Source organism: Trachinotus anak, unplaced genomic scaffold (assembly GCF_046630095.1).
Source record: "Trachinotus anak isolate AG129_WGS33_773 ecotype Australia unplaced genomic scaffold, CSIRO_AGI_Tana_v1 ptg000032l, whole genome shotgun sequence".
Classification (NCBI taxonomy): domain Eukaryota; kingdom Metazoa; phylum Chordata; class Actinopteri; order Carangiformes; family Carangidae; genus Trachinotus; species Trachinotus anak.
In genome coordinates, this window is record NW_027273883.1 from 19,945,986 (window position 1) to 19,959,333 (window position 13,348).

The 13,348-nt window shown below is 42.3% G+C and overlaps 1 protein-coding gene across 1 annotated transcript in view; it reads right to left on the reverse strand.

Annotated features, from left to right (window-relative positions):
- The window catches only part of LOC139612690 (eukaryotic translation initiation factor 3 subunit H), a 51,167-nt gene extending 37,958 nt beyond the window's left edge, over positions 1 to 13,209 (reverse strand). Inside the window, exons 1-2 of the mRNA XM_071468525.1 lie at positions 13,051 to 13,209; positions 5,119 to 5,275 (exon numbers count right to left, since the gene is read on the reverse strand). Of these exons, the coding sequence (XP_071324626.1) occupies positions 5,119 to 5,275; positions 13,051 to 13,152 (259 nt within the window). The 5' untranslated portion in view covers positions 13,153 to 13,209. The remainder of the gene's footprint in view (positions 1 to 5,118; positions 5,276 to 13,050) is intronic.
- Between the last annotated feature and the right edge of the window lie 139 nt (positions 13,210 to 13,348).

The following is a 13,348-nucleotide window of genomic DNA, read 5'->3' on the forward strand; positions in this document are numbered from 1 at the left end:
TTTATAAAATGAATGCTTCATTCCCAGGACATAATTACCAACAGGACATTGGTTGGGTGCTTACATAATTTCTCTTTCCAACAGTATATTGCTTAATTAATCCACCAATGGTAGTGGCAGGGACGGAAGGAGGGTAGAGGGGGTAGGTCGAGACAATTTGGAAGAGAATGAGGGAAGAGAAAGATAAAAGAAGAGATGGTGAAAAGTGCTAAAGCAAGGAAGCTGCGTCAGTGATTGCTGAGAAGGAAGAAGGGAAATGGTGGAAGGGCGGAGGCAGCTCTTTTACCTTATTAGTGGTTAGAGAAAAAAGGGAAGGGAAAAGAGAGAGCAGTATTAGATGGTGAAAGGAAGAAAAAGAAAAGAACAGGCTAATTTTGTTCTACCTTCAGGATACCTCCTCCTCCTGCTGCTGCTGAATACAAGTGACATGGGTTGAATATCAAACATACTTCCCAAAATTGGTACTGAGCAACAGCTAGTGTGATACAATCCATCCTTACAAGTCAGACAGGCAACCCAATCATGCTATTGAAGTCTGGGAATTGCACTGAGACACAGTTCAATTCTTTAACAAACTCGTATTAGAAAATAAAATTCTGTTCACCTACTTTTACGAAAACCAAAATAAATGAAACATAAATTGTTTTGTGATTCACTGCATTGTTGTGTCACCTATAACAGCAAGGAATGGCTTCCTAGTGTCATGATCTATGATGATTTACCTTTTCACTTGTTTTTATACTTCCCTTATAATTTTGGTCCTGGTGTATCACCTCCAGTGAAAAATATCTGGGCTCTTCTTTCCAGCCTCTTACATCACTTACATAATTTCTCTGCTATTCGGAAGTGGGCAGGGAACTCTGTGCAGTGTGCAATCCATTTGCATGAGCAAGTAAGATGGGAGCAGCTGCCCCCAGTTTTTGTTTTTTATGATAGCGGTTGGTGAGGGTATAAAAAATTAAAAAACAAATCTTTGTAAACCTGTATAAGATTAGACAGGTGCATGGCAGAACATGCAAGGATGAAACAAGAAAAAGTAGACGCCCACACGTTGTCAAAACTTGAAGTGCAGTGACATTTTCAATAAACTTACACGATGTGTTGACAGAGTGCAGAGGTGGGCAAGAGCCATAGGGAGGCCACCATATGGACCGGCACTGTGAAACAATGAGCTGAAAGCTGCAGAGTAAGATGTTGATTCTCAGTGGAGTCAGCAACACTCGCAACACCCTCACACAGAGGCATCAGAGAAAGAGGCTGAAAAGTTACCTCCCCTGTGCAACAAATCCTTTTCACAACTGATAAACGCTAATCCTGAATTAGTAAAATAACAGCAGAGGGTGCGTTTTTTTAATGCATGTGTGTGTGTGTGTGTGTGTGTGTGTGTATATGTGTGTGTGTGTCAGAGTGGACGAGGGTCACAATTACTACCTTGCAAGGTCTAATGTAAAATACTTGTCCTTAATAATCTCTCTACAGTGGACCCCACTGCAGAGCCCAAGCCCATTCAGGATAGCTCTTTGTATTATTGCTGATATCACAACAAAAGGCGAGGGCCAAGGCACATTATTAAAATGCTACTAGTGTGCCTATTGCACAAAATGCCTAGAGAATAACTAACTGCAGTTCAACAAATCTCTCCATATATTTTGCCAGTGATACAAGGACGGAGCATGCAAGGACATGGCCAATAGGAGGGTTGGGGTTTAGCCAAGGTTTTTCTTTTTTATCTGAGGCTGATTCTGCTGTGCTCACTCGATTACTCTTTCTCTACCTTTTTCTCACTCATATTGGTCACATTTGCTGCCACGCGCTGTCCTGCAAGTACAGCTCCACACTGGCACCTGTTGATGAAAAAGCAGCATAGCACTCACACACACACACACACACACACACACACACACACACACACACAGAATTGCTTTCTCTCAAGCACACACACACACACACACACACACACACACACACACACACACACACACACACACACACACACACACACACACACACAGAATTGCTTTCTCTCAAACACACACACACACACACAGAATTACTTTTTCTCAAACACACACGCGCGCACACACACACACACACACACACACACGCGCGCACACACAATTGCTTTCTCTCAAATACACACACACAAAAAAAAAAAAACAAAAAAAAAAAAACACACAATGTCATGTCACTGCCAATCCTGTCCATCTTTGCTCCAGAAATAGATTGGAGTAGTAATTCTGATCTGAAGGGCCTCCAGCAGGCATTCAGGTACATACACACAGACAATGCTGGTTCAGGCAAACGCACAGCAGAGACAGATATACCCGCACATGCAGACCCTGGGAACCAAACACGCTCAGGGTGCCTGATTGGAGGTGAATAGAGAACATGCTGCTCTGCTGAGTCTTTCTGCACCTAAATCTCGACCTTTATCTACGAGTGTAACAATTAACTGATATGTATCAGGAAGTCAATACAAGGGTCAAAGATAGTGATACAAAATAGAAAAAAAAAACAGAGGCAGCCAAACTCAGCGAAAAATTCATCACAAATTGATACAACTGTCAAAAACAGATTTTGGCCAAATTTCCTCCTGTGCCTCTAGCATGAGTGTGTGCTGTAACCCTGCAAAGTTTCCCAATCATATACCTTCTTCAGGCCATTCACCTCCAAAAAAAAGAAGCCTGGTACAGAATAACAGAGAGCTGACTGAAACGTTACTCCCACAAGCAGTCAACCCAGCACAAGTTACAACAACACAAGTGGGAGCAACGACTTCCAAAGCACACTGGCTCCTACAATAACTACTCCTAGTTTAAGGCAATACGCTGTTTCCTTGCCAAGAACATACACCCGTCTAGCTCTGCTGAAAATACTGGATTTAGACGGATGACACCGAGCGTGATATTGCAGTATTTCACTAAGAACCCTGTTCTCCTCAGGGCACTGTTAAAAACACAGCATCACAGCCCCTTATTTGTCAGTACTGATGTGGCAGTAGACAATGTTTGATGTGTAAATGTGTATTGATTGATCAACCAAGTAGATGTGCATGGCAGCATCTGAGAGAGGTGGATACGAGCTCCACGATTTCACAGTTAAACTTTGGATCTTGTAGAATTTCAATGTCTCCGACATTAGGTTCACAGATCGTCCACAGAAACATGATTGTTTCAAACTCCAATTCACACTGCAACGAAAGTCTGCTGTTCAGCGTGCTGTGCATCAGCAGTAGGTCAGGGCATCACGCCCCAATGTCAGCACAGATGAAACACTAACAATAAGGGTAGAGAGAGAGGAATAGAAAGAGAGAGAGAGAGAAAAGAGTGGTCTGGCTGGTCAGCTGTGTGCGTGGGTAGACAAATCCGGATGAAGTATGAAAACAAAATGACCAAATGTACAGGATGTACAGGCATAAAACCCATTTCATGTTTTGCTTCTCTAACTCTCTTCCCATTGCTGTGATTTAGTAGGTGAAATTGTGAGTGTAGCATAAACACACTTTGTGAGCAGAGACAAAGGCATTCTGCAGTTTACAGAGTTGTCTCCCTTATGCTGCACTGTTCTCGATCCATTATAATTTCGACAACAAACAGCTCGCACAACATGACTCACTAGCAAAACATTTCCATTTGGAATTTGCTTCCGTAGCGACAGATAACCTGAAGTCTGTCGCCTTGAGAGGAGTTATGTTGTAGCTCTGTACATTTTTCCAGTGGTTCATGGCAAAGCGTTCCTCATTGAAGCCCTTGTTAACTAAGAGAGTGACAGAAGAAAAATCCAGCGCATCAAAAGTCAAAAGCACAACAAGCCATGACTCTCACCAACACAGACACACATGCGCTCACAGTGAGCTGTTCCTGCCACTAACAACCTTCAGCCACCACTGGCGCTTGTGTCTCTTGCAGAATTTTTGACAGTTGCTCGTTAGCAGTGGAGGCCTGTTAGAGCAGGATTTTCTCCCTTTCCTTCATTCCCCACATCTGCTCACCTACCCATCCTTCAGCCTGACTTGTGGCGGATTTTGTTGTGCTAACAAGGACCGGGTAACAACATGGCTTGACAGAGGAAAGGCTGAGGTCAGAGGACATGGCATCTGTATGAACGCTGACGGGAGGCAGGAGGGGGAAGGCACCGCGCACTAGTGCAGATGAAAACTAAATCAAACCCAGTGCACGTTCACACCACCCACGTGAAAGCCAAACACTGGAGCCATTCCACCCTTGCACCGCTGCCCTCACACATCGACCCCGGCACTGACAGCTTAGGACACCCACCACCTAGTTAGCTTAGTTAAAAGTCAGCATTGTCCTGAACAGTGTGCCTGGAGACAGCTTTCGCACACACACCTCCAAAAAAATCAGTGACATTCAGTGAGTTGTTGATGTGATTGCACCTTGGATTCTTGCATCAATAGTCCTATTGTTGCTTTGAGGATTGTGGAAATTTTAGTGGGCTGAGAATCTCTCAAAACCACATCATGAGAACTAACACACAAGTTAGCATTTTATTGTTTCCTGTTAAGATAACATTTGTTCTGAGGCACAGTTTTGCCTCCTCTCAAGAGCCAGTTCCGGTGGCATTCAAGCACCTTATGTTCATACTGGTATTATCTTTTTCAAATGAATCATTTTGATGCACTGTCTGAAGCTGATTTTTCAGCCCACCTGTCAAGGACAGTGGTAATGCATAATACAAAGAAATCCAAACAAAACAAAACTCAAACGTTTGAACTAAACATTTTCAGTGCCATTTGGTTTATCAATTCAAGTATTCAGTGCTTATTGAAAATGTGATCCAAAATTTCCAATTCATCACGACACTAAATGTCTCTAAATGACAAAAAAGCCAGAAATCTTTAGTAAGAGTTTCACAACAAAGCAAATACCAAAGCCTTCTGGTTATCAAACCATTCAAATATTATCTCTTTAATCTACCAGCCTTCGTCAGAGTAGATGCTCCATCCAAAAGCATGTTTTACTGGCATTTTGTACGGAGCAGGTATTCATTGCAGACTCTGTTGTGATGTTATATTGTGTGTGTGGGTGCGTGCTTTTTTTTTCAGCTGCAGGGGAGGATCAATAGAATAAACAGAAAGGGGAGTCTGCTCTCAGTTACCTTCATCGAAGTCTGCATCATCCTCAGTGTGCTGGGGAAAGGGGAAGCAGTTGGTGATCTCCAGCCGGTCGTCGACAACCAGGCCCAGCAGGACGCCCTGAACCACCTCGCTGCCCTGGCCCTCTTCCTGGTAGTGCTTGATTATCTTCAGCACCACCTGTGAAAAACAGAAAGAGCAATATCACTGAAGTATCGAACCACTGCAACACAACAGAGACAGACAGGGAGGCGGGACGGCTTCACTCTCCTTCCAGTAACAGTTTCTGAGAAATGATTTCATTTTCTGAACCGGAGCCAATTTATTTATCGAGCCCATTGTTTGTACATTTTGTGGCTGTTACAGCATTTCTTATTGTATTTTATCACTCTTTGATTTATGTTATTCGATTTAGTTGCGTCTCTGCTTGTGAGGTTGGTTAGTTTGGTTGATTTCTTTTTTTAATTCTACAAGCTGCTTGGGTTTTTTAATCTCTCCCGCTGCGGATTTTTCTGTTCTTTTACACATTATGTTGTATCACAGTACAAATACATTTAACTATTTAATTGATACCAACGGGAAAAATGTATACAAAAATAACAGTTTTTCTTCTAGGGAACATTAAACTGTATATGTGTGTAAAACTATTGTTAGAGTAAGTAATGTTAGATAATGATGCTGATTTAGTTCCTGGTTAAAAAAAACATTATATGCTTTTATCTAATGAGGAAACTTTTTCATCAAGAATATTTTCATCACGACTGTAATTTCCTTAGCACATTGCACAGCTTAACAGGCCATAGTAAAATTACAACAACTTATTGGAGAATCAATACAATGAAGTAGTAGTTCAAATGATTACTAGTGGTTCAACTACCTTTATCTTTTATTTTGTGTAGTGGGGAGGTTTTATTTTTCTTACAGAGACACCTAACACACATGAATTTATAATGATCATTTGAATTGTAAAATGGCTCTTGGTATCACAAATATGTTCAGAGTTGTGTCTCATGATCTTGTGGCAAGTCTGTCCAATAGTGATGTGGTATTGTGTGCTCTGATGTGGCAGATCTTCCATATGAACTCGGTGTACAGAGGTTACGTAACTACCGCTGCACTGTATTGGAAACAATCAGATTTCTCCTTGAAATGAGCGTTTGTCACAGCAGCCTTTGCCGGTCCTCTGCTCACAAGGTTCAGCCCAGCCTCAGCTAGTTCACCACCTCCACTCTGTAAACATGTTATGAAGTAACTCCTACTCCATTTTTTTTTTTAAATATGCAACATTTAAAAAACAATGCCTTCAGTCTGAGTATTGTAACACTGCCTGTCTGGTGCCCAACAGTATTACAGCTGTCTGAAGGGACACTAATCAGACTCAAATGAGATGTTATTTTTTAACATCAGTACATACATATCCTTGACGTTTGTACTGATTTGTGTCAAAATTGTAATTAGCAAATCAAACAAACTGAAGCTTGATTAATTTTTTAAACATCTAGTGGGAATCAGTGCTAACCTTAGCAAGCTAGGCTAACCAACATCCACTCTCTGAGGGGAAGCTACTGTAGATACTGATTTTTGAGGCCAGTACCAAAATTTAGGAGTGATAAAAAAAAAAATCCATAAATTATAAAACAGCCATTTTTCTTTAACAAAAGCAAAACATAAACATCAATTTTGATATGAATTCCTTAGTTTTTTGGGGATATTCTATAGTTGAAAAACCAACTGCTCTGTGGTGTGTAAAATGTGTAAAGTTTCTGAATTTCCCTGAAACCTAGTTTTACATTTAATGCACTGCTATGTCTTACATTTCGGGACACATTTACACAGATAGTGATACATCTGCAATAAGATAATATCAGCCGATATACTGGCCTGGCTGATTTACCGACACAGCTCTAGTAAGTACTTAGGACAGGCCGCTAGTTCTCCCTCTCTGAGTGCAGTACAGAGTTAAGAGCACATCAGGTCCTCTGAGGTACTGAAGGTTGTAAAGACAGATTTCTCTAACAGCACATTACCAACACCATGTGGGCTTGTTGAAAAAGGGGAAAAAACCTTTTGTGTGAACCCTCGTAGGCTACAGGGCTACGACTTGCTCCAGTGGGGAGCCCACTGTGGAAGCTGACAGCACATCACCTCACAACGCTGACCTCCAAATGTCAGTCACCCGCTGCCAAGGTGCCAACCACCCACAGAGGCCTGAAGCTTCAGAAAAATGTTTTCCACAAATGTCCAAAAAATGTTTTTGTTTTTTTTTTTTATTTATACAGTCAGTGGACACTTTATTAGGTGCACCTGTAAAAAGATATTTCAATTCAATATAACTCAATGCTAAAACATATGATTTCACTAACACCTCTGTGACAATATTTTTGACACTGGAGAACATAGGCATCATAAAGGCAGACTTAATATAGAACAGTTGTAATGGTGTACCTAATAAAATGGACACGGTGTCCTTAAACAAAAAGTGAGGAGGACTTAAACTTCAGTTCGACTGGGGGCATACAGCATGTTAGTCACATAAATACTAAATTGCATAATAAATCCTCAGCCACCATTCTACACTCTCCACTGGTCACCAAGCTATTACATAAAACCACAACATTGCCAAAAAGTGTTGTTATGTTAAGAGGAAATTCTGGGACAAGTTACTCAGGCAATCACTGGCTGTGGTCGAGTGGTAAATTGAGTGGTAAGCACCACCTGCAGGCTCCAACACTGGTGCATCACTGATCTTAAGTGCGTACAAAAGGCCAGTTGGTATTCAGCACCGCTTAGCAATTTATACTAGAGAAAGAAGAGGCGGCACACATAAAGAATAAAACCTGAATCCAGTGAAATTTTAAGAAAAATGCTCCCCTTGGATGGTGGGAGGGTATATTTGGACATGTAGCCTGATATCCCACATCATCGTGCATCATCAGGACAGAGTGTCCATGCATCATCATATGCGTTTAATTTTTAATACCAGTTAAAAATGGGCCAAAAGGACAAGCTTCCACATGATTGAGGAGCTGCTTTAAGCTCTAATGCTGTGTCACTGACACCAAGGACAGCAAAAAAAGGGCTGTGTCTTATTTCTACATGCACACACACAATACATAGGTATGGACAAACACACACACACCTACCCATCATGAGATGCACTGAGCAGCGAAAAAAGGAAAAACGACTACAGCAAAGAGTGGCGAATAAGGCAAAGCATCTAAATGAACAGGAACAGGACAAGAAGCTGAAAGCAAAGAGTGGAGGGGAGAGCATAAATCATGCTGATAACAGTGTGGGCAGGTCACAGCCAGAGGCATTAATAATACACACATACATGCTGGAGCAGGGTGGCAGTCCCGGAGCCATGCTCACAACAAAACACCCATCACCACCATGAGGGAGCCCTCACTGGTCTCACTAGGCCACGCACACACATGCACACACACGCACACACATCTGTCTTGGTCGTGGGAGATGATTTATTTCAATACAGTGCTGGACCTTTCGTGCAACAAGTAAAAGAGCTAGGGGCAGGAAAAGGGAGACGATATGGGGTGGAGTGGGGAGAAAAACAAATCTCACACTCTGCCTGCCTGCATTGGCTCCTCTGACTGAGAGGGCAGGAAGGTCTGAAAACGAGGTCGGTGGGGGAGAGATGGACAGGGGGGGTGGGGTGTACGAGTGAGAAGGTGGTAGGGAAGGAAAGGAGGAAATGCAACAGTGAAAATGTGAGGAGAGGAAAACCAGAAGGATAAAAGGTAATGATGACAAAAGAGCACGAGGGGACCAGGTGAAGGCGAGGAGAGCGACGGGTGAATATATGACAGCAAGGGAGACCGAGGTTGGAAGAGAGGGGAAAAGAGGGCCTGGCAGAAGTCCTCGGGATCGGCAGCGCTAGCTGCTCCACAAAGCGCCCCCCCGCCCCCATTCAAGCTTTGGCTCCTTTTTCTGCCAACAAATCGCTTCTCTACTTTCCCTCCATCAGTGAGAGCAGATAGCACAGATACACACAATGCTTCCAGCTATCTAACTCTTGGCAATCTGTTCATCACACACTTAAATAGCATCCGTCTGGAAAAGGAGGAGGTAAGAGATGGACAACTGGCCAAAAACAACTACAGGAAGGTCAAATAAATAAAATTAAATTTGAACAGGGCTTTCAGAAAACTCCTGAATCTACAGAAATACTTTAAAGAGAGGAACCAAAAAGGCATCTGCACTACAGAAAGGGGAGGAAGGAAGGACGGACGGAGGTTTCAGCAGATTTGTTGTGCTGGCTTCCTGATGTTGAGTAAATGCCATCAGGTATTCTAAGCAAAGCCTCAAAGTTTGTGCAAACCTGCACAGACACACACACACACACACACACACAACCTCTCTCCAGATACTGACTTACCCTGCTTCCCTCTCTCTCTCTCTCTCTCTCTCTCTCTCTCTCTCTCTCACACACAAACACATACGTTTTTATTGATCTAGCTCACCAGCAGCTAGCCCAGTGAGCTCACCTCATGTGGAGAGGCCCAAGATTGATATGTGGACAGCGCATTATAAATCAACAAGCTTAAAATTGAATTGTGCAAAATCAATTGCAGTCCAAATCCCCCGTTGCCTGCCTTTAATTCTCATCATAAATCTTCTCTCTCACTCACACAAAAAGGGCTCATATTCCCGCCACAACGGGGCTCAGGTTATGAGAAGGTACCGCAAGTGAAGACAATCCTGTAATGAGTTTTTCTTTTTGCGCCGCTGATGTGTACACAAAGTCTACACTCAACACGCTGGCTGTAATGCACTCGGAGAGAACGGAGAGAGCACTTTTGGGTGGCATGAGTCATGTGTTGGGGTTACACAGATTCCCACTTCGTCCGCCAGCTTTCGCCTGTTGGCCCGATGAGCTCTTTTTCAAACATGTTTGATTTTGTCGGGCCAAGTCGGGGATGTGGTGTGGAGTAGTCCAAGACTGATTAATGATAGTGACTATGACAACAACCAATGGGAGGTGGTAGTGCAATGTAGAGACAGAAATGATCAAAAAGCAAAGGGACTTTTGACAACACCACCTGCTCGCAGGAAAGATTCACAACTCTGTTTATTCTTCATTGGCTGCTACTCAATTTTATTCACAGCATTAATTCTTACACTGAACAGTATAAGATGACTTGTTTGGATTAGACTGAGTGTGCAGTGACAAATTCAGCTAAAGATGTTTCATACAGAATTCACAGTTAATGTTGTAAGGATGTTTTGATAATCCTTCTCATAAAAATCTCAATTTCTGATACAATTTACGGCCTGCATGTTGTCAGCCATAGACATTCCTTGTGTTTACATTTTGTAATTCTATTAGTTGTAACTGTTAGTGGCACAGTCCAACAGAGCTGTATTAAGCTGCTGTTCACGCAGATATTTATCATTAATATAAACCATTCAACTGGTGTAACATGGGGTGACTTTTACTGTGAAGCGGTCACAGCAGACACAAAGCAAGAAAACATTCTGTTTTTGTCCATCAGTACATTGTTTTTTAATGATTTCGTGGCAGTAACTGAACAACAAGAAGCAGCCACAGCAAAGTAACCAACTTCACTGTGAACTCCAGCTACTTTGCTTTGGACTGACTTTTTATTTTTAAACACGAGTTTGTTTGGATGCGCTGTAAACTCATACACCAGTTGGTGTCCTGTTATATTTTTGCCAAAGAACACTTGCTGATACCTCACGTAACCCTACTGTTGCCAAATCAACAAGGACTGAAATTGTAAGGATCACAACTTTAAATACCAAGTAAACATAAACTGTAGATTCCAATACGAAGAAGTGATAGAAGAACTATAGTAATGAGCAACTGTACTGGAGAGGGGAGCACGTGTTTCTACACTGGGTAGTAAGTTATCTCGTGTCTGTTTGTGTTACAGATGATCTGTGTTACAGTTGTGTAGTGTGAACACCGTCCTGATGAGCCCGGGCTTGGGGACCTGAGGCAAGTAGAAAGGCCTCAGGGGGAAGAAGGGACTGTTCTGGCACAGTGTTTTACTCATTCATATATTCACTGGAAAAAAAACAAAGTCTGCCACTGGTAAAAGAAATGTCAAAACTCATTTTGACACATTTCCTGCCTTTTATGCCCCCGAGCTTTCATATCACAGTGCCAAAATGTGCTGCACAATGTGCGCTGACTTTTCCTTAATTCACAGTACGTGGATAAGACCCATGTCTGACATGCAGCACACATCAGAATGAATAAATATTTTTTCAAACACACAGGCGGCTGTGTGATCTCAGTAGGTGTTTAATGGAACCCCTCACTGCTCAGGACTCAACTCCTGTGGCAACATCAACCGCTGAAACCTCTTCACAAGCAAGGAAACAATCCAATTTTACTACACAGCATTGGTGATGCTGTCTGTGGGCAACCCTCCAGCTAAACCTCTGACAGACGGGTCATGACGCAACACAGCAGCAACTGCTGCATATCAATGCATCCAGGTGAAATGTGTTTCATAACTCTACTTCAAATAGACCCCTTCAACAGTTTGAACCCAAGTAAGGTCACACAGTTAACAGCTCTCAACCGTTTTTAATTTAACTGCTGCCATTAAAATATTTGGTTCATAAGACTGAGAAAATGAATTAAGAAAATCTCATTAGGGGGTCTAAATAATACACACTGAGGTGAAATATTTAGATTTGAAATTAGGGCCCGAGACTCTAGGGCAGCATTAATGAGCAAGATAAAAGGAAGGCAGCAGCTGGCAAGTTAAAGTCCTGCTACTGCTTTCAGGCACACCAGGCAAATGAGCTGCTTTGTGTCCAGTGCAGTTTAGGACAGAATGAGGGAGAATGAAAGTTCATGGCAGTGAAGCAAGTTTGTCCTCTGCTGTTTATACAGGGGTACTACAGAATGTAATGTATGTATGTACAGTGTTATGGTTGCTTGAAATTTCACAATAGGCTTTAAGACACACTGCCTGGCAACAGTGCCACCAAATCTCAAAATGTTCAACTAGCTTGAGAACATCAACAATGAAATGGAGGGGACATCTAGATAATCATGAGACAACATCAGTCTGAACTCGGTCTTAGATTTCAAGTATATAGTGAAGGCCAGATTGAAAAGAAGCAAACGTCCTTTCAAGTGAAAAACCTGACTGAGGTACATATTTTTCAAAGCAGCCAAACACATTTTGTATGCAAGGCTAACCAAACAGACCAGGGATTAAAATATCATTGATGAGCTACTTGGTGCTGCAAGGGCAAAATATTTAATGCTATTTTGTGATTTGATTATTTAAAAAACAATTAATTTGTTTAAAGTCCTTATTTTGCTTTTGTTTTCAAGAAGGCACAGAGACACTTTGTTAAGACCGCAACTGAGGACATGTCTGTCTTTTGTAAGCCTTACTCGGCGAAGTTACTGTAACCAGCTATTCTGAAACGTAATGCTTGTTATAATAAACACGGCTAACAAAAGCCTGCTGTAAACATACTTGTTTTGAGATAAACAGCAAGACTTGTGTAAGGTAAGGGAAAGATGCGGCAGCAGCATCATTGTCTTCATCTTCATCATCATCGCAAGTTGATCCCTTAACCTGAGCATCAGGGAGGCAATGCTTTGAAAATGAAACGTCCCCGATGCTCAATGAAAGCTAATAACGGCTAACTTGGAAGACAGGCATAGTTAGCCTGTTAGCCAGTCAGGCAGTTTAGGTATTGTAAACAACAATTATTATCTCAGTCTGTTTGTCGGTCTGTTTGGTCGGTAACGTACCGGATAAACTGAGGTAATACAGGTTAAAGGCATTGTTTAAAGTACAAGACACCGCTTCGCATTATCTGTCCGCCATGATGATGCTCACGCTTTAGCTAGCATCCACATCTGCTAACACTTGGAAGTTTCTCTCATTTCAGCCACCGAAAGTCACCACGTATCGACACAGCACCATAGCGACACTTACCAGCCCCTCAATCTGGATCTGTTTGACAGGAGAGTCCAAAGTGCCGCCGGTAGAAGCCATCACGGCGCTAGTTGCTGAACCAGACTCTTTACGTGAAGCCATCCTAGCCAACGCATGCGGGTAAAGGAAGGACAGATTTAATCGACGGACGCTTCCGGTAACGATGCGTTCGTTTTCCAGTCCGTGTAGAAACAAGAGTTAAGTGGATAAGGTGTTCAATTTTATTAATTAGACCGATGGCATGGTAAGAGGAATGATATATACTTTCTCTTGTATGAAAGACCTCTGTATTATGAAC